Source organism: Puntigrus tetrazona, chromosome 22 (genome assembly GCF_018831695.1).
Source record: "Puntigrus tetrazona isolate hp1 chromosome 22, ASM1883169v1, whole genome shotgun sequence".
Taxonomy (NCBI): Eukaryota; Metazoa; Chordata; class Actinopteri; order Cypriniformes; family Cyprinidae; genus Puntigrus; species Puntigrus tetrazona.
This window is the reverse complement of record NC_056720.1, coordinates 11,465,675-11,493,270: the sequence shown is the minus strand read 5'-3', so window position 1 is coordinate 11,493,270 and position 27,596 is coordinate 11,465,675. Positions and strand designations below refer to the sequence as shown.

General features: G+C 38.2%; 2 protein-coding genes and 1 long non-coding RNA gene across 8 annotated transcripts in view; all 3 read left to right on the top strand.

The window, feature by feature from the left end:
• LOC122327734 (CUGBP Elav-like family member 5) overlaps positions 1 to 27,596 on the top strand; it is a 1,183,696-nt gene that overhangs the window by 157,552 nt on the left and 998,548 nt on the right. The gene's annotated exons all lie outside the window — the stretch shown is intronic.
• On the top strand, positions 311 to 2,598 carry LOC122327760. Its single transcript, XR_006247713.1, has 3 exons — positions 311 to 381; positions 1,683 to 1,729; positions 2,312 to 2,598. It is a non-coding gene; the product is annotated as an uncharacterized LOC122327760 (long non-coding RNA).
• gna11a (guanine nucleotide binding protein (G protein), alpha 11a (Gq class)) lies at positions 2,617 to 27,419 on the top strand. Of its 4 annotated transcripts, none has more exons than XM_043223309.1 (8): positions 2,617 to 6,242; positions 15,599 to 15,783; positions 16,152 to 16,306; positions 18,177 to 18,305; positions 22,393 to 22,522; positions 23,307 to 23,460; positions 23,575 to 23,761; positions 26,550 to 27,419. In XM_043223309.1, exons 1-8 carry the CDS (start codon positions 6,107 to 6,109, stop codon positions 26,620 to 26,622), a joined length of 1,149 nt encoding a protein of 382 aa, XP_043079244.1. In that variant the 5' UTR covers positions 2,617 to 6,106; the 3' UTR covers positions 26,623 to 27,419. The 4 variants fall into 4 exon arrangements, with proteins under 4 accessions (XP_043079244.1, XP_043079246.1, XP_043079243.1 ...); XM_043223308.1 differs by lacking the exon at positions 18,177 to 18,305 and adding an exon at positions 18,616 to 18,744 and having other exon boundaries at positions 2,619 to 6,242; XM_043223311.1 differs by having other exon boundaries at positions 23,575 to 27,419.

The window sequence follows — 27,596 nt, the reverse complement described above, 5'->3', positions numbered from 1 at the left end:
AAGACCTTACGGGTTTCTTACGTGTCCGTGGCACAAATGAAGTGAAAGTATATGCTTTCGGAGATCTTTTTGTGTGTATACATTTTTTAACGAACAACATGGCATCGCGAACATCCCCACGCTTGCCGTCAAAGAAAAAGACGGATAAGCAAGTCAGTTGTCAAACCCGAGATCACAGACATAACGCTGCCTTTAACTTCCACTTTTTTGTAGCACCTGTACCTTCGAAATCAGGGAAGTACGTTTTTAGATCAGAGAACTGAATCTTCTCGGCTAGGATGTCCATTTTGCTCAAGCAGATGATGTTAGAGGAATTAGCCGTGGGGAACAGAGACAAGCTCTCTTTCATACGGTTCTGGAGCCATAAGAGAAAGTGCAAAGGTAAGCAGATTTATCATTAAACAGGAAGGACTGGAAGACAAACAAATATAGGCCTATACGTATAGTATCACGTGCTAATCTGTTTTTTTGAATTCAGAGCGTATCTGTTTTTACTTGGGAACTAAGTATTCCTCACTAGGTAGTAAGTGCTGAATAGCGTTATTAAAAATATTTAATAGGATTTAAACCTTGTTACATTACATATGCGCCATCTCTGATATAAAATAGTTATAAACTTCAAATCAATTTGGGATAGACGCCAGCTGAGCACACAGCATTGTGGGAGACGTAGTAGGCCATCTGGGTATTTTATTTATTTTTATTTTAGTTTACCAGCTATATTTTGAAATATATGACGCATTGTACTAACATAGGTACCGTCTCCCATAATGCATTACGATCAACTTTAAATATGTGTATTGGACTCCCAATGATCCTTCAGGGACATTTTAAAATGTCATGTAGTAGTAATAGTAATAAACAGGTGATTATTTGCTTTTTTCATTATTTGCTAGTCTCTTTCTTTTGGCCAAAAAGCCCAAATTTACCTCCATGCTGTTCTCCACCAAAACCTGGTCATACTCTCAGAGAGAAGCTACATATACGAGGGATGTCACGTTATCAAAGCAACGGATCCACTTCCTTCTCTCCGATTGCTGACCCCCGACAGACAGACCGGAAATCCCACTTTTCTGTTTGACCTTCTTTGCGGTTCATTTTTGTCAGGCCCAGATCTGTCCCTAAAATTTAAAATGGCAGCATAGGTTTGGTTGTTGATTGAAATACCTGATAATGATCTTCTGTATAGAAATGCGGACGCGGAGAATATCTTGCAATCGCGGTCCAAGCTATCAATAAAGCTTAAAAAAACATTTTAACATCATCATCACTATTATCAATAATATCATCACATTGACCAAAAGCAAGCCTGTGTCCACTAGAAGGCATTATTTGCTTAAAGGGTTATTTCATCCAAAAAATGACGTTTTTTCATTCACCCTAAAGCCGTCTTTCTTCTTTCAGATGAATCCAATCGGAGCTATGTTGAAAACTGTCCTAGCACTTCTAAGCTCTATCATATCCAGCGTTTCCCTTTAACACGTTAAATAAAGTGCACACAAATATAATAAAACGTCCCTGACATGACTCCAGGGGGTGAATAAAGGCATACACGAATACATGAATATTGTAAGCAGGCTCCAAATAGTGGTCGCTATTGCATGTCCTGCTGCTATTTGGGGCATGTTGTCACAAAAGCGTGTGTAAAAGTTTGCTTCAGCTGTGTCTCTTTTCCCCCTTAGGCTACAATGCTGCAAATAAAAGAAAATATTTTGTAGTCAAGAAGACGGTAAGGCTTTTTTGAGTTTTGCCTATGTTTTCAAAGCGCACTTTAAATATTCACCGAAGTAAATGTGTCAAAACATTTTTCATTTACTTTTTAAGAATTGTAATTTGGTAATTAAAATGAATAACCGAACTGCGTAATGTTAAGCAACAAGGTATTAATACATCAGATGTGATGCTGCGCATGGCTACAAAAAGCTTTCTCTCATCGTCCAAGTTTGGCATGTTATTTTAAGCAGTCACAATGAATTAGGGGTACTATAATACTATATTCTCGCAATAAATGACAATAATGTTAACTATAATGTTGGTTAAAATGTACGTTTAGGGTAAAGATACCCCCTGGGGCCAAACTATCCCTCATATTTACATCCTCTATGAGTAGAAGCAGCTTTTTTTCTTCTAAAATGAGCATTTTTCTCAAGCTCCTATGTTGATGTTGAGTTATTTCACTTTAACGGCAATGAAAACAACCCGTTTATTGCCATAAAAGTGAAATTACTGAACACACACACAGGAGCCTGAGAACATTTCAGAGCATTTCATTGTTTTTTCTTACGACTGCAGTTCCTTCTCTTTCCATCAGAGGTCATCAAGCTGTGGAGATGCTTGGTGAAAACGTTTGTGTGCAGACCGGGAGGGCCGAAACTCACGTCCCTGTTATTCTCCTCCAGAACCTGGTCGCTCTTGCTGAGAATGATGTCACATCCTCCGAGCAGCGGATCCGCTTCCTGCTCTGCCTCCTCCGCTTTTCTGTGTGATCTGCTGTATTGAATTCGCTTCAAGCTAGGATTTGTCCCTAAAATGTTCCTTCCCGTCATGTTTCATGATGTCTGCTTCTGAATCTGATGCTCAACGGTATTTATAAGCATATATTTGAGAGTACCGTTCCTTAATATGCTATTAGTCTCAAATGCATTTCACGAAACACTAGGTATTATTTGCAGAGTAAAAGAGTATAACTGGTATTTTTCCCCTGACTAAGAGAAGCAAGGAGAAGTTGGTTTATATGGTTTTAGTGTTTTTAAGATTTTAGTATATTTTGTTTTATGGCAGAAAAGTCTACCGTAAGCCTCACTGTCAAAAATGTATCTGTATTATTATTATTTTAGTTTTGATTTGGGCAAAATCGTTAAGGGGTTAAGTTCAACTAAAATGAAAATTTTACTCGGCCTCTGCTAAGACCTTCATTCATCTTCGCAACTTTTTTCATTTTTAGACTTAAACGACCTGCATTTAAATCAGTTTGTCTTTGTGCTTTCTTTTCAATGATAACCTGAACGACTTCCTCAGTGAAAAATAAGCAGGTGGTGATGATGATGTTACAAAACAGAGAGAATCGAGAAGTTAATTCGTGTTTAGTCTCGTTGATATTGCTTTGCGTTTGTATTACATGTAGGAAAGTGTTAGGTATCATTAAATCAAAGACAAGAACGTCTTGCGCGTTAGAGTTGGACGTGGAATTAGATGTATTTCATTAAATGCATTTTCTTGAGCTAATGAGAACGTGCTAAACTGTGCATAGCCTTAGATAAACTGAAAGTCTCTTTAAGACTGATGCTTGTCCTATTGACTGCCAAGCAAGGACCAGAGAAGTATGAAAGACATCCACAAAATAACGTGCCGTTACGAAGCCACGAGGATATTTTTTTCGTGCACAAAGAAAATAAAAGTAACGACTTTATTCAGTATTTTGTCTCCTCTGTGTCTCTCCGCACGCACTGTAGCAATTTTGGAGAGCGTCTGCTGTACGCGCTATGTGCGCTGAGGGACAAGGCTCCGTTTTTGTTCATATCGAAGCCTAAAAACGTGTAGAAAACCACACAGTGGCCTGCAGAATACATAGTTGCTGTGGATATTCTCCAAAATGTTGCTACGGTGACACAAAGAGATACAGAGAAGACAAATTATTAAATAAGTCATTAATTTTTATTTATTTTCTTTGCAGACAAACAAAGCTTTTTATGGGTTTGGAACGACATGGAGTGAAGGGATTAATTACAAAGCTTTAATTTTGGGGTGGAGTATCCCTTTAAGTCATAGTCATCATCCTTGGTGAGAATGTGGCTTTGCAGTGTAGTGAAATAAATATTTTGTTAGAAATGTCATAATTAGGTTACCGTTAGCTACAACAACATGGAATGTACGCTCTTCATTAATAATATCGAAAAATATCGAAAATTTTATTTTGTATCTTCATCTCGTATATTGTGTAATTTTTTTTTATAGGACACAAAAGGAGAAATTTTAAAGAATGTTCATGCTGCTCTTTTTTAAATACAATAAAAGCTTATACGGAGCAAAAATCTGCCAAGAAAGCAGCCCATGTGACTGGCGCAGTGACTTAGAGAAATAAAAACAAAAGAAATGTATGTCTTGAAAGATTGACTTGTTTTCTCGCTTACACACATTTACCTTTTTTTGTATACAGCAATGACACATTCAAGGCCCAGAAAGGCAGTAAAGACATTGTTAAAATAGCCCATGTCACATCAGCGATTCAGCCGTAATGTTATCAAGCTACAATTTTAGTATGTTTTGTTTTACGGCAGAAAAGTCTATCGTAAGCCTCACTGTGAAAAATGTATTTGGTGAACTGCATCTTCATTCTTATTGTAGGTTAGATTTTTTTTGTTCATATCGTTAAGAGGTTAGTTCAACTAAAATGCATTACTTACTCGGCCTCTGCTAAGACCTTCATTCATCTTCGCAACACAAATTAAAATATTTTCATGAAATCCAAGAGCTCTCTGACCCCCGCATAGACTGAAACAAGAGTACTTTCACAAGAATACTTTTTTTGTGCAAACTTTATTGTGTTTCTTCACTTCCGTGTCAGTGTTTGAGTCGAGTTCGCGAGAGATCAACCAATGCTGTATGAATGTTGTGGTGTTGCTTTCAATGCAGGGTCAGAAAGCTCCCGGACTTCATCAAAAATAGCCATCTGTGCTCCGAAGATGAACAAGGCCTTACGGGTTTGAAACGATGGCAAGTAATTAATGACAGAACTTTAATTTTTGGGTCAAGTCTCCCTTTAATGCGTGTGAAATAAAGGACAACTTGTATTCGAAAATGCTCCAAAATAGCAACAAGATCGAGAGCCTACTAATGCATTTCGAATAGCTTCAGGTGAAATATTAATTGGTGACTCTTTCCAAGCAATTTCCACACGGTGTCGATACAGAGCAAGGAATCACCTGCAAGTGTGCGATTCTCTCGTACAGGTTACGATAAAAACACCCCTCGGGTCACTTCGACTATTAACGGAGCAGACGCGCCGCTTGCCTCCTAGTAATAAACCTTCGCGTGTGAATATATGTGATCACGCAAACTATTAAAGGTGTTTTATGAAAACGTCGAGAGGACGGTGCTTCTCCAGATATGTTTGACTGGGAATGGGCGTTGTCCATTCAGTCGAATAGCAGGGTTTGTGGCGAGACACGCCCCGCGAGCTCCACAGCCGCTCCTCCACCAACCTTGCCTCGTTCCAGGCCCCGCCCCCTCGCGCGCTTCCTCCTCCGATTGGCTCGTCGCCCTGTCGCTCACGCTCCATTTTCCAGCTGTCGCAGCCCCAGGTTTGTGTGCGACTCACACCGGACTGGACGGTGCGATCATCTGGAAATTTTTTCACTCCGTCGAATTTTTTTTTTTTGGAGCCCACACCTGTGTCATTTTCCTTCGCCGGTTTTTCCGACTTTAAATATCCCCGAAGCCCGGCCGGATGCAAAGAAATGAGCGGCGAAATCGGCGCGTGGAGTGTAAATAAAGATTCCGGCTAGCTAGCAGCTTAGCCCACCCAATTAAGCTAGTTAGTGCGCTTAGCTAATTAACTTTTCGGCTTTTGGATGCTCAAAATCAAATGTTTGCACTGTAGTCGGTGTTATATACGCACGCAGCGTGTCTGAAAGCGCATATGGCTGTCTTGTGCCACCTGTCGCCGTGTGTTAGCTAGAGATCCGGGCAGCTGATGGACAGTGTTGCGGTGAGTCTGGGCACTGGGGCGGTTAGCTTAGCGAGACAGCAAAGGACAGCACGGATGTCGTGGCAGGCTAGTGTGTCCCTCCGGGACTCTGGTTGGTAGTCACTACAGATACTAAAAACAGGGCTCGAGTGGGTCTGATAGCAGGCGAGATCTTTAGATTCACATCTGGCCTCCAATCTCATCCAGTCTTTGGCCTTGCTTGATAGATGCGTTTGTATGAGCAGGCTGGGGTCTCTTCGGCTTCATCGATTTAACGTTACGTCTACCGCGAGGCATCCTGCGTTTTTAAACGACGTTTCCCCCCAAATCCTCCCTGTTCCTCTTTCGACGCGGTTGCAAAGGGAAGCGGGGCCGTAGAAGTGTGTCAGATCGGGGTCGGGATCTCCAAACGCTGTGGTGATGACTCTGGAGTCCATGATGGCCTGTTGCATGAGTGAAGAGGCGAAGGAGTCCAAAAGAATCAACGCCGAGATCGACAAGCAGCTCCGGAGAGACAAACGAGATGCGAGACGAGAGCTTAAACTCCTCTTACTGGGTAAGTGCATCGCTGACAGCTGCCGTGATCGTCGGTTATGGGCAGAAAATGCATGAGGTTCGACATAAACGCGTATTGCTTCGTGGATCTAATGCATGGTGATGGTGACATGCTGTTGGAGTCGACATGGGAGCGTTGCTTTCGTGTGCGTGATTTCACTTTATGTAATGCATGCACATGTTGATCTGCGTTGTGTTTTTGGGATCGTTGGCTGTTCCTTTACGCGCACGCATGTCAAAAATCCTGAAAAGGGTGTTGATGGGATATGTAGACCCAGTTCCAGTGGGATAACTGCGTTCCCACGGTCGTGGAAATATAAGGGGATTTAATGAATATTGCGTAGTGAATAAATCCGTTCTTTAAATGTATTTAAAATCGTGCAGTAGATGTGTTTTTGCTTTGTTGCGAAGAAATATAATTTAAAACGAAAATTATTTGTCTTAGTTACATAATAAAAAAATATTTAAAATATCTATTATACATAATGTGTAATATAATAATATAAAATGCTAATTTAATAATAATAATATAATTTGAATGCTTAATTTATATATATATATATATATATATATATATATATATATATATATATATATATATAAATGTCATAATTTTGTCTGTGTTTCCTGGTTTGGTTACAGCCTTTGGTTTTTAAATGGTTAAAAATATAAAATGAACTTTTGTTAAATGAGAAATTATAAATATTTTAACATTTGTATTAATTGGCATAAACAGTAATTAAAAAAAAATAATAATAAAAATATAACTGCAAAAGTCTTGGAAATGTATTGCTTAGTAGGTAAGGGAGCTATAAAGACATGGATCCTAAGTGTTTATTTTCTTATTGCCTATTTTTTTCATAAAGAATATCAGATTATACAAAACAACTGCAGTGGGGTTTTTTGTTTTCCTGCCCGTTAAACTGTTTCTGAAAATCTCCATGTTAATTTATTAGCAATGAGCATTAGTAAGTGTTTTAAAGAGTTTGAGTTGCGCCCGTGTCAGTTTACATTCGTCTCGTGATCTGACCATTAAGCTGCTCTTTGCTTTCGTTTTGGTGTCAGAGCCATTAGCTCATTTGTGGCTGTAAGCAAAGCTAGATTGTCAGCAATTTAAGCCTAAGAGATTATATCTGAATATTTCAGTAGCGTAAAGCGTTTCATAACGCCGCTTCCTTACATTGTTCTCAGATCGGAGAGATGCAGCAGCTATGAAAATAATTAGATCAGAGGCTTAATTTGAAACTCGGGTTGCAAAATCTATTTAGGACAGTGTTTGCATCCCAGTTTATGACTGGGGAAGTCAAAGAAGGTCCAGATTTTATCTTCTCTGGTTGCGTCTCTTCTGCTGATCCTTGGCAGGCACGACGAGACCGCGAAGCGCCAACGTCGAGGATGAAACCTGCTCTGACCAGGTTGTGGTTTTACAAGCCAATCCTGTTCCCAAAAATGGCAAAAACAGTTAATCTGGCCGCCACGCGCCAACTTGCTGTTAAAAAAACCCGACGGATTTGGACTGAGAGGGATCCTCAAATTGCGTAGATGAACAGACACGGTCACGGGGCCTTGTTGTGTAGTGTGGGCTGACCCATAAAAGCGCTTCACAGAACGCATGTCCTTAGAAAGCTCGTGCAACACAACCAGCCTTTGTGCCGAGGCTCGCGGAGGAAAGACAGCAATAAGATACGCCTCGGTGGAGGAAGAGGGCCTTTGCACGACCAACGAGCGCTGTTAACCTTCTGCTTCTAGCTCGGTAAACTCTCGACCGCTCCGTCTGAACGCCGAGAGGAAGTTGTCACCGCTCGGGGCTTACAGGGCCACGTTCTGAAAGAGCAACAGATTCGCGTTTCGTTAATATGCTTCTGCGAGGCCTGGGAACGTCTTAGAAAGTCTTATTTCCACAAATTAAGGCCTAAATCGGAGCCTTAAAATGGTACTCACTGCATTAAATGTTGCGTTCATCGCTGTATTTTACCTGTTTTCTATTACAAGTTAAGAAAAGTCATTAAATCAACGCGCGTTTGTTTGCAAAGATGCAAAGCGAACAATAGAATCCTGTTTTTTGAGAAAATTGGCAATAAAGTTAAAACGATGCTTAAACCTTCGAATCAGGTTTATGAACCCAGTGACACTGATAGAAACTCAGCTTATCTTATCTCATTTTGCTTCTCAAATAACCCTATAATAAACCTGATTTAAGAATATTTTGACATTTGTCCTGGAAAGCAGGCCAAAAAAGCAAAAAAAAAATTTGCTGGGTGATCAAAAGGTGCAAAGGTATTCCTTTTTTGAAAAAATGATTAAAAAGTAATGGAGATCGGGTTGCACTTTCAAACATTTTGTAGGGTGTAAAACATTAAGATTGAAACAATGTATTGATGCGTTGCGTTCCCTTCAGTTTATTCTTTAGGGCCTTTAAAGACCAAATACAGGTCTTTAAATTGACATCGTAAAAACCTGCAGAAACCCTCTGTTTATTCTTGTAATTCCAGTTGCTTTTAAAGGTCTGTAATGTTCTTTTTTTTTTTTTTTTCTCCAGAAGTTCTCAAACACTTTGACTTCCTCCCCCCCAAGGTTATTCCAAGAAAAACGATTGTTTTGGATGTCTGGTTGAACCGGATTCTTAAAGCTTGGATAAATAAGCACGATATGTCTTATTTGAAGCCTTTGTCCTCGCTCTGAATATTTGATTAACTTGTTAGCATGACTATCTTTCCTGACATGTAGCTTCCTTCCAGAGTAATGTTTTTACTGCATGTGATCCTCAACATTTATGCAAGGCTTGACGTTTGTGTAAACTCTACAATGTGCTTATCTTCTGTAGTCCAACTATTTTAACATGTATTGCTTTCTGTTTTATTAGAATTCCATATTTTTACTTTATTTTTGTAATTGCTTTGTCAGTATATTCTATTCGCAATCTCCCAACAATTGGTAGCATTTCCAAAATTGCCATCATTTACTCACTGTCATGTCGTTCCAAGCCCGTGTAACTACGAGCTACCCCTTTAATAGTATAGCATTAATGGGAACCATTTTTAGTAGTTTTGATAATCAGCTGCACTCGAATGTTCGCGACTAACTTAAAAAAGTAACTTTGCTGCTTTTTCCAGCATCTTTTAATATAAAATAAAATGTAGGTTAAGATATAAAGTGGGAAGAATCGCATTCTATCCAATAATTATGTTCAGGTTATGGCCAATTAGAAAAATGTCTCACTTTGTTTTAATAGCGATAATCGGATCTTAAAATAAACGATTAACCATGACCTTTGCCTGAGCAAACTCCTAATTTGCTCCCTTGTTAAGTTAGTAAGGAAGTTTTATCCATTTTATGTATTGGGTACGATTTCTGATGTAGAATTTTTAAGTAATAAACGGTCAATATGTTAATAATAGTGTGTTAATGCTAATGTGCCACTGGTTAATAGTGAGAACCGGTCCCTATACTGATGTGTTTTGTTTTAATATGTACAGAATGAAAAATAGATATAAACTAAAATATAGATGTGCTAAAGATCGACTTTAAGTCAACTGAAATGCGCATGTTCTTTAATATCGGCCGATAACTGATATGGTACCAATATATCATTTATGCACTCATGCAACTTATTTTAACATATCACTTTTTAAATAAAGTAAAAGTTTGCTTTCTGTAGTTTGTAGAAATGATGTAAGTATAACTTGGGATGAAGAAGTATTGACATCTTAGCCGATAAATACAATGTTTACAATAGGAGTATTAAAATTATTTAAATGCTGTAAGTACATTTTGGTATTGCTACATTATCACACAGTGTGAAAAATGGAGAAAAGAAGTGTTATCCAATATGTGCAGTAAAAAAAAATATATCTATCACCCGATAATACTATATTATACTGAAACATCGTTCATGCACATACCAAAAAAATATTTTTTAATATTAAAAATGTCAAAAAATTGCTTTATTTTACATGGTTTGTTGTTAAATTAATAAAATAAAATATGAATTGGGATTAACAGATATTAACATCTCGGTCTTTAATTACTATATTTAGTTTATGTTAAAATTAGTACACTTTAGTGTCGCAACAATCATGTACGGTATAGAAGGAAAAGCCCAAAATCTGCACGTCTGATTAAAATATCCAATATGCAATGGAAAAAACATCTATTACCGACTGGCAACCGATACGATACCAATGCATTGTGCATCCATACAAAATCAGTACTCGAACCAGTTTTGCATTCCTCGTCAGCTATTTTCATTCATTGATTCGTATGGTTTTGAGGAGCGGATAAGCTGTGTTTTGTTCTCTGGTTGAGGAACTGAAGATGCAGGGCGACCGAGGTAGAGAGAAGCTTGCGTGTGTGTTGGCGTTCTCTGCTGGGGGGGACTTGAGCCGAGGGCAACCACTCTTCATTTTCAGCCCACACTTCTGCTGCACACATGAATGCACGCTGTTGCTGTGTCACATGATCCGGATGCAGAGATCCAGAGAGAAAGAAAGCGAGGAAAAGGATCTCGTCCGTCGCTCGCTCGAATACCTTATTCACATAAAAAACGTGCTACTAAGCAACTCGTTTCTGAATGACAACCCGGACTTCCAGGTTTCTTGTTACGCCACACGGTCGGCTCTGGCCAATATTTACCCAGCCGAGTCAAAAGCGCGCCGGAGTATAGAGTCTATAACACCTGAGTGTTGCGGAGGAGCTGGATGACTCATAAAGATTGTACAGAATGTTTGTTTTTTCGGACACACCTAGAACAAAGCTGACACTGTTCTCATGCGAGCAACATATGGCCTGTTTTCGTTTCGCTTTATGGTCTTTGCGTCCTTCAGTTTCTCTGTACGGAGCGCACCAGAAGCCGAGTTTGAAGTATTACTCGGCCCACTCGCGATGAATTGCTCTCCAAAGTGAGGACAAAGCGCCGTTAGCCGATTTCAAACTCTGCTCCTCACTCAAGAGAAGCAATCTGTCCACTGTGGTGGTGTTTATGAAACGCTGGGTTAGCATTTGCAACCACATAACGATAAGGCTTCGGGATTTGCATGCGAGTTTAAAACCATGCAAATACCCCGTTAATACACACCTCATGATTTCCATGTTCAAAGCAGTGAGCTGGAGCTGCAGAGACTGTGTGTGTGTGTGTGTGTTTGTTTAACAAGGTTCCGGTATCAGGTTGAGTCTTGAAGTAGATAGGTTACTTTTCAAACTTCCACAGTGCTATTTGTGTATTATTTACATTTTTTTTTTTTTTATCCCCGCCCCCCAACAAAAATCCTTTTTGTTTGTTTTTTTTATTTACTTTATACAGTGCTGTGTGTTATGTTTTTTTGTTTTTTTATTTTTATTATTAGTTTATGTAGTTTTCATTTTTATTATTATCTTTTATTATTTTCTTTTTATTGCTGTTTTTCTATTTATTTTATTTTATTGTTATTTTAATATTTAAAATTTGAACGTGTCTGTGTGTGTGTGTGTATATGTATATGTGTATATATATATATATATATATATATATATATATATATATATATATATATATATATATATATATATATATATATATATATATATATGGATATTTGATACTGCTATTTCATTGCAGTTTTACCTATATATTATTATTATTATTATTATTATTATTTTTTTTTATTTCTTCACATTTGGATTCTCCATTTCGTTTCGCTTGTTACATTTTGACCTTTTTCTTTTAATTATTTTCTGAGACGGGTCCGTGCGCATATTCATGCGCTTTTTGCTGGATCTCGGTGTCTTTCACTGCTTAAATCTGCCGTAAAGACGTCGCAGACTCCAGTTTCAGCACAAGATTCAAATGTTACATCTGTTGATAGGGAAGCTTTGTCTTACCCTCGCTTCCAGTTCTCCAGTATGTGTGTGTTTGGCAAGCACCCACACACACTTGTATCCCGACATGGGTGTATTAGCTGATGTGAGCTGATTTTCTGTGGGTATCCGCCATTTTACACCAGCAGGGGAAACCGGTTATATATAGAGCTGGAACTTTTGATTGAGCCAACATAAATTTCGAAGCATAATCAGATGGCTGTGCAAATTTTCGAAAAAGATTAAGCGCCTAATTTTATACCGAATGCGCTGCCGTTCTTTACATTTTTAAAATGCTCGCTGCTAATGTGTGTAGATCAAAGTGGGACGAGCGATTACGAGGGCAGTATGTTTGATGGATAAAGTAGCGATGCGCTGGCATTTCTGCAAATACTTCCAAATAGTTTGAAAGGACTCACAACAGCAGTGCTTCACCGATTGAGCGTTTATTTCGTTCCCTGTTTTCAGTCGACGCGTGAACAAAATCAGGCTTGTGCTATTGTGCAACTGAAACGCAGAAATGATCTTTTACAAATTTGCCGTTTCCTGCTTGGCATTTTGTTTGGTTTCCGTTGGGAGGATTGACACATTTGATGGTGAAAGAAGAGCAGGGCTCGCTAATGTATGGCTCCTCTTTGAATCATTGCTGTGTGCTAAATGCTGTAAAAATGTTGCTATGGCAACCCACTTTGCTGCACTGTAAGCTCCCAGACATGAATATAGGATGGATCCAGACTCGCTGCTGTTCTTCCCTTGTAAAAAAAGACTATAGCCAGGCCTTTATTTTTGACCTGTCTTGTGCAGTTTCTTAACTAGTCTTAGTCGGCTTTCATGAAATCAAATTTGACATTGTTTATTTCAGTTCATCGGTTTAGTCTGTTCTGAAGTGTTTTATTTCTCATATTTACATGGCTTATATTTGCTTGGATGCTAATATCGTTCTTTTATATAGCCTAAACGTTTATCGTGTAGGTCTGTTAGTCAAACCTACACTAGTGTTCAAAAGCTCGAGGAGCTGTAAAGTAGTTTCTTTTGCTCACGAAGGCTAAATTTATTTCATTGAAAAAAAAACCCAACGTCATTAATATTAGGAAATGTAAAATAACCATTTTCTGTTTTCAATATATTGTAAAATGTAATTTATTCCTGCGACGCAAAGTTGAATTCGGCGTAATAACTAGTCTTCAGTGTCACACGATTTTTCAGAAATCATTCTGATATTTTGACCTACCACTGCTCAAGAAACTGTTTTGTTTTTATTATTTGAAAACAGTTTAGCTCCTTAATAAAAAAAAATATATACACACACATACACACTTTTTTTTTTTTTTTTTTTTTTTTTTTTTTTTTTTTTTTTTTTTTTTGGGAAAAACTGATACATTTCAGAATTCCTAACTAATTTAATGATACTGTGAACTATTTTCTTTTTAATATGTACAAAAGTATTTGCTGCCATTTTTAATCAATTTAAGTTTCTGAATAAAAGTGTTAATTTCTGAAATTATTTCATGGGTAGTGTACGTTAACTTTTTCTATTAACAGTTATTATTATTATTATTTTAAATGATCTATTCATTTATATATTTCTTCAATTAATTTTATTTATAATATTTATCTAAATTAGGCATATTTATTTAATTCCCCCTGCTAATGGCATAATGGTTTGGTCAATAGCTAATGCGAGATAACCGTCAGATGGTTTTCTAGCTATTGTTTTCAGCCAATTCTGATTAGGTATCTGATTTTGGCATTCATCAGCCTGTCATCCTGTCAATTCCTGAATTAATAAATGCAAATATTTTTACATGTCTATAATCAGGTTGCCAACAGCACCGAGACAACTACCTTTCTATTATTTCAGTACACTGTTAAATTAGTCCCGCTGTTTGTTTTGCGCGCACATTTGTTTCACTGCCAGGTCTCCGGTTTCCTCTGAAGGCCTTTATATTGTCATCAATCAAACATTTGCGCGTTTGATTTCCCGCAAAATGACCTAATATGGAGGAAAACCTGATATCAGGGTGCTCCAGTAATGTTCAAACGGTTTTGGTTCGCTTTCTGTGGCGCAATTGTTGTAAAGCTGCAGGGAGGTGCAGCTATTTGGCAAGCCGGAGGAGCCAGGAGAGCAGCGGTTATGCAACGAGGCTGTTTATTGGGTTTCCCCTGTCAGAAAACCACCAGCAGTACAGAAAGAGAGACAGATGGAGAGGAAGACAGCCAGCAGATAGTCAGCGGGGAGACTGGAGCTTGACAATCCAGCTGTTGGAGTTAAAAACTAGCCATGACTCGGCTCAGGGAGAGATTGGACAGGAAATCAAACCTGCATCTCCCACATGAGCTCAACGTAAGTTAAGCGTGCGAACGAACCGCTTGGCCGTGGCTTCTAGTGAAGATTTCTAATGCCTAGTGGTGTGACTGGGACCCACGCAATGCAAAATGGCTTGTGTTTGTGTCCCGTGGAATTCGATGAGGCCCAAACAATGGGGCAAATTCACAAAATTGGTTTACTTGAAAGGTGGGTTCCCATGTATGTTTTGAATTTAGTCTCTTTTGTTTATTTAAATAAATGGCAGTTGTCAAGGATGTCAATACTGGAATCGTGCGTACGCCAAGATTAAACCTGTGCGACTGGTTATCATACCAATCCAAGCAAGACTTTCCCAACTGTTGACACTGCATTGTCAAGAACGTGATAAATTTTGAAAACTGGAACAGTTACTCGGCTTGTTTTTCCCCCTGCTGGTCCAAGACCTCCCAAGTTTCCAGGGAAGTCGTATTGTTGAACTTTGGCAGTGGCTTAAACATTTTTACTGGCTTGAGTCGTCAGGACCTAAGAAATGCACAGAGACATGTTGCTTTTATAGGATTTCTTCTTTGAAGTGCTGCTGTAATCGTTTACGTAATGTTTAATATGGTTAAGTTTGTGTCCCCTCCTTTTAGAGAAGCAAAAGGCTGCTCCATTTAAGGTTTCTACACTTAATTATTTCAATATAGGGTTGTTGTAAACAATTAAAAAGTACTCCATTTACTGCTGTAAAAAAAATGTTTATTCAATTTTTTATTTATTTATATATTAAATCTAAATCAAACTGGGATATTTTAAATTTAAAGTTTATGTAGAATTTTTCATTTAATTTTTCAAAGAAAAAACTTGTCAAACGAACTATTATAGCTGTATATTACTGTCACGTAGACATGTTATGCGGTTAGTTATCATGTATCCTATTAAGCAAACAACAAACGTGTCAAGCAGCAGTTACAACCTGTGAGTGGATCAACATACTAAACTATTATCCTTTATAAAGTTGGCATCGTCTGGAGTCTTCGCAAGTGTTGCCTTTGTCTGAAACCTTTTGGAGAAAAAAAAAAGAAGCTGGATCCAAACAAGAGCCAAATGCAAAAAAAAAAAAAAAGCCCCAGATTGGTTTTGATATCCTCTGTATTCTCAAAAGTCCAGAGGCTGATGTGAAACCGAAGCCAAAATGCGGTCTGACCCTGTTCCAACGTTGCGGTGTTCATCCTCAGGCACGGGCGAGAGCGGCAAGAGCACGTTCATCAAACAGATGCGCATCATTCACGGGGCGGGCTACACCGACGAGGACAAGCGCGGCTTCACCAAACTCGTCTACCAGAACATCTTCACCTCCATGCAGTCCATGATCCGCGCCACCGAGAACCTCAAGATCCCGTTCAAATACGAAGAGAACAAGGTGAGTCCCCCCCCGCCGTCACCGCTCTGCAATCATCTCTTTGATGCCCAGGCTGCGCGTCGAGATGCAAATCAAACCCAGATAGGCCGTAAACATGGCTATAAAAAGCGCTTGTAAATTTTACCGCTGTCACACCACGGTCAGCCGTCGTTCTCCCGCGCAGGATTACGGTTAATTATTCCCACGTTTCGGTTTTGAAAAATCGGTTAATATTTCCTAAAGAAGATCCTGAAAGGTTAACCAGACAACTTGTGACCCGGTTGGTTCGAAACCCCGCAGGAAGTCATTAGTATTACACAGCCGTTAAGTCGTAAAGTGAGATTTTTTTTTTTTTTTTTTTTTACTGTGGGCTGTCTCTTTGTCCGCAGAACAATGCTCTGCTGGTGCGAGAGGTCGATGTGGAGAAGGTTTGCTCCTTTGACCAGCCCTATGTCAGTGCAATAAAGAAGCTGTGGTCGGATCCAGGCATCCAGGAGGCCTACGACCGCAGACGGGAGTACCAGCTCTCTGACTCCACTAAATAGTAAGTGTGTGTGCCGTCATTAACCATTAGCTCCTTTTAACTTCATTGCTTCGAATCGAATCGAATCGGACGCAACTTATTTTCTTGCGATAAGCTAGAAGTATATTTCCTATGTATTGACGCAGTAATTTGGCCCAGTCCGTGCCTAAAATCATATCTGTAAAGTAGCGCTGTCAAACGGTTAGTCGTGATTAATCAGTTTTTCTTTACATAAAATATTAGCTTGTATTGTTTATTTATGCGTGTATAAATACAAACACGCGCATGTATATATTTCAGAAAAATGTTGCATTTAAAATATATTTGTAAGTAGTATTTAATATCAAATATAAGAAATTAAATATATAAATGCATTTCCATGTACATGCATGGAACACATTGTATATTTGTGTTTTTAATATACATAAACACAGTACAAACATATTATGTAAAGAAGAACTTATTGTTGATGCGAATAATTGAGATTAAATGTTTGGCAGCACTAATATAAAGATAACCGTAATGTCGGTTATATTAGCTTCCGCACCAACGGTTGATAATGCTTTGTTTGTTTGTTTTTTTTGTGAGCAAGCTTCAGTTTTGTCGTCTGCTGCTTTAAATGTGCAGGCTCCTTAAATTCGGACAGAACATTGTATGTGTATATGTATATGTGTTTAAATGGATATTTAGCCCAAAAATAAACATTTTGTGTCACGTCTTATGGATTTGGAACGACCTTCATTCATTTTCGGGACACAAATTAAGAGATTTCCGATGAAATCTGAAAAGGCAGAAACACAACTGAAATGTTCAGGGCCCAGAAACGTACAGTAAGGACATTGTAACATTACTGATGTCACATTTGAACAATGTCCTTGCTATGTTTCTGGGCCTTAAACGTGGCAGTTGCATTGCTCCGTATAGATAGTTAATGTGTTTTCAGTGAAACGTTTTCTGTTGCTACATTAAAATATCTGTATCGGACAAAAATTACATTTAATACACTTTATATGCAATAAAGTCTGCAAACGCCACATGAGTATCACTTGATTTCAAGACTTCAGCTGGATTTAACACCAAAGTCATGCACCGCTATTGTAACATTTTAATCCCCGTTTAGGAAAAAGCTAACAAAATGTCTTGACAAGTTTAAACCAGTGCTGTCAAAGATTAATCGTGATTAATTGCATTCACAAAGACGTTTTTTATATGTATATATGTGTATGTGTGTGTGTGTATATATAAATACACATACAGAATATATTGTGATAATCTTTTAAATGTATATACATTTATATATTAATGTTCTTATTTTGTTACATAATTTATAAACGCATCATATTTTTATTAAATCTATACATGGGTCAAAGATGTTAAGATTTTTGCATCAAAAGAAATTCACATAGGTGATTTTATGTCCATAGAACGTTTAGATATAAGAAAAGAGTCAACTTAAAAGGTTTTAAATACGTTTTTGGAGAATAAAGTGTCCAAATTCGGTTGAAATGTTACGTAGTCGTTCAGTATAACAATATTTTTGTAGAACTTCAAACATGTTTATTCTTACGTGTAAAAGAATAAGGAAGCACATAAAATTTAGTTTTAAATGACGTACTAATTAGTATTTGGGGTAAAAAGCGACAGCACTAGTTTAGACACAGCGCAAAAATGTTTCAACTCTTGTGTTCCACGATAAGACGGTCAGACAGGTTTGGAATGATGAGGATGAGTTTAAATGTTTATTTTTGGGTTTGATTATTCTTTTTAATATGCTTTTACACTTACAATATTTAAATCCGTTTCCAAAACGCTCGGGACTACTTGCGTGATTGTGTGTGTGTGTGTGTATACACGTATACATGCCTCTGTTTCTCACCGGTTCATCCCACAGTTACCTTAGCGATTTAGAGCGCATATCGACTCCGAGATATGTGCCCAGCCAGCAGGATGTGCTGAGGGTCCGAGTGCCCACTACTGGCATCATAGAGTATCCCTTTGACCTGGAAAATATAATCTTCAGGTATCGCCAATCCCACGGCACACCCACACTGCCGCCGCTGTCTCCTGACCTTTAACCTGCTGCTGCTGCTGCGCTGCTGCCTTCCCTGATCGCATTCTCACACCCACCCGGGGCTCAACCTTTGCTATTGTTGTTTCTTTGCAACTCCTAAAGAGTGTTGTTTTTGGGGGACTTTCGGTATAGGGAGTAAGCCGAAGGTTGTGGGGTCGCAGCCCAGGATCCCTCACTGTTTTTCTAGGGATCTGCTGCCATGCTTGATTCTTTCTTCTTCCTTCTCTCTCTCTCTCTCTCCGTCTCTCCTTGTTTCTAGCTATCTAAGCGATTTGGACCGTATCGCAGACCCGTCGTATCTGCCGACTCAGCAAGACGTGCTTAGGGTTCGCATCCCTACCACAGGGATTATTGAGTATCCCTTCGACTTGCAAAGCATCATTTTCAGGTAGAGCATAATGTCGGAGAGGATTCCTCCCCCAGTTTTAATGTCTTCATGTTTGTAACGTTTTGCGAATCAGTTGCGTTGATCTGGTCCACTTCGGCCAGTTGAACGAACCGGATTCGATACGTTTATCAGCATTTCTGTGACGTTAGTGGCTGTTAATGTCCTTCTTAGTCATTAACCTTTTTGCATCATTAACAACATTCATTAACAATCATCCATTTTTTTTTAATTTTTTAAAATCTTTATCGTTGTTTATGCGTACGAAATTCAGGTGTTTATTCATGTTCTAACCAGAATCAAGTGCTTAAAAATTATAGCAATACACTGTTTTTATGCATTTAAATTTTTTTTATTTTATTTTCAATACGCAGTGTGTGTATATGTGTGTGTGTGTATATAAGCAATATTTAGCTATCAAATTTTAAAAAGCAGGTTTTTTGTTCTTTTATGCATTTTTATTTTTTCACCTTTTTCTTATTTTTGCCTCTTTGCAATAATCAGTGCTTATATATATATATATATATATATATATATATATATATATATATATATATATATATATATATTTTATATTAAAAATTACATTTTATATATTTAGTTTTTTATGCTAGCAACATTTTTCTTTGGTTACCAAGCCTACTTTTAATGAAGGATTATAGAATGCTTTGGTTATTAGTTGCATAATTACAAATAAAAATGTGACCTTTTGGCCCTATGTTATGTTAATGGCATTAAAAAAAAAAAGTAGTCATGAGTCATAACAGTAGTCCGCATCAAACCCAATTTTACCTTTTAAACACTGCACCTCAAGACCTTACAGTAAAAATCCATTGCACACGCTAGTACACACAGTCAGGAGTTTGAGCTCAGGCCCATGAAGGGGGAACGTTTGCGAACCGCAGCTCGGCAGGTGATGCAGCAACGAGAAGCCCTCCACAACCCCCCGTTTAGAGCCGAGATGAGAGAGAATGCCTCTGAAGAGAGGTGATCACAAAAGCCCGCGAATCGATTGGAAGCCAGCGTGTCAAACCCCTCCTACGCATGCTGGCGCCAGAAATAACTTCGCTTACAACAAGGTTTCCTCTTGACATGTACAAATAACATTCTAGCAAACGTTTATTGGGTATTTAAAACGAACGAACGCTTCCAAACTGCTCGGGAAGGTGGCTGGGTCACATTCCACGTCAGTCTGCAATGTCACCTTTAAGGCCCCTTGTGGTTTCGGGTGACTGCTACAACTGAATGCAGAAAACCTGTCGACGAAGTTCGGAAACACGGGTGAAGTCTTTCGGTTAAGTAACCTACACGGTTACACGCTAAACTCCTTTTAACCAGCCCGGTTGAGTTGTCTTTCTCTCCGGCTCCTCGTCCTCCGGAGTAAGAGAGCTTATCCTCGTAAGTAGGTCAGCTGTACCTCCTGCAGGAACGGAGGCTGGCTGAAGAGGCTTTATTTTAGGTTGTAGCTCCTGAAGGAGTCCATTTATCAAAGCTTTACGCCCGGCCGCTAGAGACTGAGCTAGCGAGACTGTGTTGCCTACATAAAATAAAACCCTACTCTTATGTTTTCCCTCACCGAGCCCGAGTGCAGGTGTGATAGGGGGGGAGAAATAGCACGGTGGAGAATTGCTCTGATTATTCCCTTCTGTTTTAGCTGGATTCTCCTGCGAGTTTGTCTCCGTACATTTCCATTAATTTGGGAGCAGTGAGCGTTATCTGACCGTCGAGCTGGGAACGGCCTGTATCGCAACGCGCTTTCAGAAAGCCGTTCGGCCGTTTACCTGCGTTTGGCTCACTTTAACGTGAAATAGTTACACCGTTACAGTTTCTTCAACTGTGAGCAGTCGAACACTAAAAACAAAAAGACTGTTCAGCTAGTTGGCAAGTTAACATTTTCTCATTTACTTTGAACTCGGATGTCACAAAGATAATGATGCAAACGTCCTATAAATGTCCAAAACATTTGCTAAAATGAAAAGGGTACAGATTTTAAAATATTATAAAAATAGAAGCTTGCGTTAAGCTGTATAGCTTTTTTTTTTTTTTTCTTCGTAGATGAGGATTGATGTTTTAATGAATTAAAAGGAAAAACATGCTATAAACATTTACTAAATTTAAAAGAAAAAAACTCAAATGTAAAAAGCTATATAAATCTATATATATTATATATTTTTCACCTCAGAGGAAGTTTGATTACCTTTTAAAGCTGATAATAAAAAAATTATAATAAATTATATATATATATATATATATATATATAAGGAATAAAGAATTAAAATACTTTCTATAATTATTGTGGTAATCAATTTGTAAAAAAACAAAAACATTTTACACAGATATATTTAAAAAAATTAACTACCCACCCTCCCTCCCAAAAAAAAAGTATTTATTTTTAGATGTTAGTGTACAATTTTAAGTGTAACTTGCTTAAGATGAAACATGGTATATGGCAAAAAGCAGAAACATAAACTTTTTTTTTTTTTTTTTTTTTTTTTTTTTTTTGGCCATTTTGTGTCATCAAGTGTGGCTCTTATTTTACTCCATGTTTTTAGCATACATAAAAAGGCTAGCTGTGAAATTTAACTTTAGTGAGACGCCGAGTCGGCCAACGATTCATGTATGCATTTGCTATTAGATAATGTTTCAGAACTCGTCAAGCTAGTACAAAAAGTGCTTAAAACGTTACGTTTCTAAAAATCTATAAGAGCCCCTCGACAAAGAAACACCGGAAATCGGACATCGTATTAAATTCAGTTAATGACAAGCCAAGGCCCAGGAATGCATTTTTACTTCATATTCAGTTTTTGCTCTTTTTGTTGTTGATCTGACACACTTTATTTTTCCATCTGTCTCAGGGCTTTACTAACACATTGCCAACACGCTTTTTTCGACGCTCATTCACCCTATCCGTTTCTCTCGGTTGTTACTAATCCCAGCATGCATCTGAAACTCTACAGTTCTCTTTTTGTTCGTGACGTCTCCGTAAATGTCTGTGCGTTCAGTTTTGCTTCCTTTTGTGAAATTCAGCGCTGACGGTGTCGCCGCTTCACCTGAACTGAAAACGACCGGCTTGACCGTAGTAGACCTGTTCTCCCGACCTCCGACTCTCCAGCGGCGCGATGAAGTCATAATTACGTGCTTCCACTTCTGTAATAAATGAACCTCTGCTGTCGTGTTTTGAGCTGGTCTTGCTCGGTTTACTTCTCGAGTCAGAAGTTTAATCCGTGCAGTTGATACCTGGAAACCAGACAATGTCACGACTTAATTTGTGCATGTTTGTGAGAATGAATTCCAGATGTAATGCAATTAAACCAAGATTTTTCCTGCCAAAATGTTAATATAATGATAACAGACATGTGATTTTTGAGATGCATCTAATTTTGTATGACAAGCGCTCTCCATCCTTAAGTACTCATTCATTTTTGAATCGCAGGGCTTCCAGATCTAATTTGGTTTGATATACAGAGAATATTTGGGAGATCTGGTAGTGCGTTTTCAATAAAAACGTTGCAAATCTGTTTCGGAATTAAAAAAAAAGCCAAATGTTGACCGTCGTTTCAGTTCAGGGTCTCTATTGGGCACAGCCTTTTTCATAGTCGTCGTAATCGAAGCATTTTTTTGTGTATTTATACTACTTCACCTCTGTCTCAGGATGGTGGATGTCGGAGGGCAAAGGTCAGAGCGCAGGAAGTGGATCCACTGCTTTGAGAACGTCACGTCTATCATGTTCCTGGTGGCCTTGAGCGAATACGACCAGGTCCTTGTGGAGTCTGACAATGAGGTGATTTCTCTTTCTCTTTTTATTGTTGTTTACTGTTTTTCATTATAAAAATAATTAGTTTTATAGTTGTTGTTTTTTTTTATTGCATAGTTTTTATGTTTTAATGTACATTTACAAACTCTTTTAATGGTTAATTATATTTACATTTTAATTTATTAGTGAAAAGTAGTGTCATTTCATGTATTTTTATATAAAAATAGGAATTTGTTAATGTGTATATTTTTGGAGTTATTTAATTTTGATGTGTTCATATGTAAAATGAACAATTTACAACTTTGAAGTTATTTTTAAGATTTCTCATTTTTACTATATTTATAAAAATATGGAACAATAATTGTAATAATAATATATAAATGTTAAAATTAATATTAGTAGTTTTAGTCATATTTTGTGTATATCGAAAATAATAATTCTTTAATGTGCATAATTAGTTTTATATAATTAAAAAAATAATTATAATTTTTTTATTTTAAAATGATTTATTATACATTTTTAATGTATTGATTAGATTTCATAACGTAAAAAATGTACATATTTAATTATCAGTTGCTAGTATGCACTAATAAAGATTTTATTGGGAAATTGTGCATCATAATTGAGCAATACAATTTAACAGCGTATATATGGAAATGCATAAATCATTTATTGAGGTTCATCAGCTAGACTTGCATTAACTGCAGCTAATGATGCTGAACAGTCATCTGCATTAGTCTTCAGCGCATTCAGATCCGAGTCCCTTTTTCATTGTGCTCTTTTTTTTTTTTTTTGTCTCCGACTTGTGCAGAATCGCATGGAGGAAAGCAAGGCGCTGTTTCGCACAATCATCACCTACCCCTGGTTCCAGAACTCCTCAGTCATTCTGTTCCTAAACAAGAAGGACCTTCTGGAGGAGAAGATCATGTACTCTCACCTGGTGGACTACTTCCCTGAATTTGACGGTAACCGCACGGGTTTCAAATCAAGCCCACACTGACACCGTGTGGCAGACTTGTGTACCGCGGGCCGCTTCCAAACCCGCCTCCACAGCCTTGTTTTTGTCTCCAAACTCACAGGTCCTCAGAGGGATGCCCAGGCGGGCCGCGAGTTCATCCTTAAGATGTTCGTGGACCTGAACCCGGACAGCGACAAGATCATCTACTCGCACTTCACCTGCGCCACCGACACCGAGAACATCCGCTTCGTCTTCGCCGCGGTCAAGGACACCATCCTGCAGCACAACCTCAAAGAGTACAACCTAGTGTGAGAGAGACGGGACGAGAGCGAGAGCACCTGCAGCCCACACACGGCCGAAAGCACTACACCCCTCACACGCAGAAACACACGCGCGGGACACACCTTCACCCCCATTAGGCACTGGATCTTCACCTAGTTCTTCTCCTTTTCCTGTTTTCTTCTCGAGTGTCGACCCCCTTTCCGGCCGATAGCTTTATCATCCAATCTTCCTCTAACGCGAAGGCTGGGCCGTTAAACCGGTGCCTGATGACAAAGAGCATTCGTTTGCTCTGTAGATGGGCTGTAGGTGGGCTCTACCCGAATGAAACTGAGGTACGAACTTAACGCAAAACACTCGGCGGAGCGTCCGTCGGCGAAGAGCGGGCGACATTCTTGAAGGACCTCACCTTGCATCACTGAATTTAGCCAGGTGTTAGTCGTGCAATCACATGCTAAAACACTAGAGGTGGAGGTGATTTGATTAAATACTATTTTAGGAGTGATGTATAGAGATTTCCCATCACTACTGGAGAAGCGACGGCACACCATGTGACTTATTTCGTAATAATAAGTAATGAAAGCCACCGTTTTTTTTTTTTTTTTTTTTTTTTTTTTTTTTTTTTTTTTTTTTCTCCAAAAATGCTCGTATTGCGTTCCCTGAAATTTTCTAAAAACGCAGAAGTTCGCTCGTGTATCCACTAAATTGATCGTACAGACGGCGAACTCTTTTATCCAGTCTTGATTGTTGTTGTGGGGTTTTTTTTTTTTTGCCAGTATTGGGTGTTTAATCAGTGTAATTAAAGGGATCCAGCTAGTATTCAAAGATATTTACCGAAAGATTGTGATTTGTTTACATGCTCCGTCACATCAGTTTTGAATCTTTGACCGAAGGAATCAAATAAACGCCTTTCCTAGCCGATTCATTCATGTTTTACTCGGTATAACATTCAATATCCAGTGATTTATAGATGTTTGTAGGCTCACTTGGAACTCAATGCAAAAGTGCTATATAGGGTGAAATCGATTTAAGGCTTTTTTTGTTTTTGGTTTTTTTATTTATGTAATTTATGGACCAGATATGTAATTAGTCCGACTCATTTTTCCAACTAATTTTGAGTCTCTACTGCTGTAAAAAAATCCATTGGCAAGTGATCTTTTCTTTTTTTTTGTTATTTCGTTAATCAGTTGTCAACGTTCTGTTCGGTTTTTTTTTTTTTTTTTTTGGTTTTCCCAAATATTTTTTTGAAATGCTTGAAAATGGACAGATTTCCATTTTTATCAACATCGCTTTATGCAAATAGGAAATTGAGAATTTTATCAGTGGTCGAGTTCTTAACTGGTCTCTGCTTGCGTTGTTTTTGGAGAGTTCGCTCTCGGTTTCGTAGTACCATATCTTAGTTCTCGGCGCTTGGTTTAGCTTTATGGATAGCTAGCTGGCTTTTTTTTTTTTTTTTTTTTGTGGGGTGGGGGTTTCTTTATGATGTAATTCAGGTGAGTTTTCATACTTTTCATTACAAGGGCTAACTGTGGGCAGAGAATGAAAGGACTCTATGACGATAGAGCGATAGGTACGCCGGAGCGGGTATCTGAATCAGGGACAGCGCGGGCCACGCCGTTTTCTGTAGGTTCAGCTTGCAGTGCATCCGGGGTGCACCTTTCGAAGACGTACGGAAAACCTATGCTATTTCCTGCTGCGAATCAAACGGCTTCGAACGGGCTGTTTTGATTTCGTGAGTTTAGGAAGGAAGTGATGTCACACGTTTCCCTTTGCCACGTTTGGTTTCGGGGGGCCGTGACGGTATTGCTTTTGAGTCCTGTTTACTCCTTTATCGTAAACCTTACTTTTAATTTTCTCTCTCTCTCTCTCTCTCTCTCTTCCCCCAGCCGACTGGCTATGAATTTATCGCATTAGCACACGTACAGTCTTATCGGCTTTGTTCATATTATTGAAACGGCGTAGCTTGAGAGAAGCCGGAATTGTGGAAAAATCACGCGATCTAACACAATGTTTTGAATCACAGTGGTCACGTATTGGCGCAATATTTTTTTCTTTTTCTTTTTTTTAACTAGTGATTGAATGTATTGTAAGACGGTTCTTTTTATTTTGGTGACTAATTACTTTGGAAGCATGGTTTCGAAGGTGTCCACGCAATTTTTCCCTGCATATTTGCGTTTAATAAATCCCGTTAGGCCTTCTTTACATAAACATTTGGACCTTTTTAGTGCATTTTTTACGAATTATTTGCCAAATTGCGAATTTTTTTTTTTTTTTGTCTTTTCCTTTTTCCAACTAAACAATCCTCCTGTGCCAGGCCAGTTAAGCTGCTTTTTTTTTTTTGTTAATATTTTTTTCCAAACATCCCGATTTGCATACCTTCACGTTTCTGGGCGGGGCTTCACACTTCATCCCTTTTAAAGCGTTTACTCGGGTGGGACGGTACTATCAGTCGTCATATGCCAATTTCAAACTGTTTCGTGGTTGTGCAAGTAGTGAAGCTGCAATTTACGACGGCATTTTTGAACACGTGAACGTTTAAAGCTTTTGTACATACGGCTTTCGTTTTAAAGGGCTAGGCCTAATCTGAGAAACACCTTTCTTTTATCCGACGGAAAAACACTACAGCTAGTCGTTTCGTACCAGTTTAGGTCCACAAAACGTCAGAATAGGCTTTGCAGATGGCGCGAGTAGCTTTGATTTATCCTGTTCAGCTGCTGTTTAAGGGGTTTTTTGGGTCATTCTCAACAATTTGTGATGAAGTTTGATGTTTTTGGTTTTTTTTCCTCCCTGGGTTGATGCACTGAACCTACTCTGCAGTAAAGGAACGAACTCCACTCATGTTCCTCAACTTTTTCCTGGTACTCCGAGAGATGCAGACACTAATGAATAGAAACGATGCTTTCGCTTGAGGTCCACACCGAAGTGATGGATGCGTACAATATGAAGCTATCTTTACTTTCTTTTATTTCTAATGTCGATGCATTACCTGAACACTTGTATGTAGGACACTTTAATATAATACATTTGTTTTTGATAAAACGGCTAAAATAAACTTTTGTGTAGTGGTGTATAAAATCAAAGTATTGTATTACTTTGTAATGTATTTCTTGTTCGGTTGGTTGCTCTTTATATATATATATATTTTTTTTTTTTTTCGGTTCTTTTTTTTTTTTTTTTTTTTTTTTTAAGCATACCAAATGTAAATGATGTACTATACTGAGTGTGCCAATCCCTTTTGATTTGTAGAGCCAGACTCTTTACAAGTGCCAATGTTGTGGAAATCATTTAAAAAAGGACTTGTGTATTTTATGGTCCGGTTTTTAAAAACAAATAAACATTAAGTATGTGATTATGGTAAATGCGCAACAGGAAAAGGACAATTTTATTCTGTATTTAAGATTAAAGATGACAAACTGCTGTTTTTAAAAGAGATGACATTTTAATTGCATGTGTTTGTTTTTGGTGGAGAGGGTCGGGTAAAGGAGAAACCGTATTAACGCGAAACCCTGCTGACAAGGGGCTTAATTATTGTTCATTTACAGTATTTTAGACATATTTCTCTTTTTGTATGTTTCATTTCAACCACTTTTGCCTGAACCTCATTCATACATGAAAATGACTTTCATAGCCTTCTCCTTTAAAGAAAAAAAATATCCATTTTAAATTGGAATAAAATTTGTTCCTATATGTTTGGGTCTGTGTTGGGCTTTTATTTATGTCCTTTTATTATACGAAAGACGACTAAGGCAGACGGGTAGATGGTCCTCCTGGTAAAACGTGTTCTACATTAAGAGTCAATACGTGATCAAATGATCCTTACGCAACACACCGATCATACATATATGTATATATATATATATATTG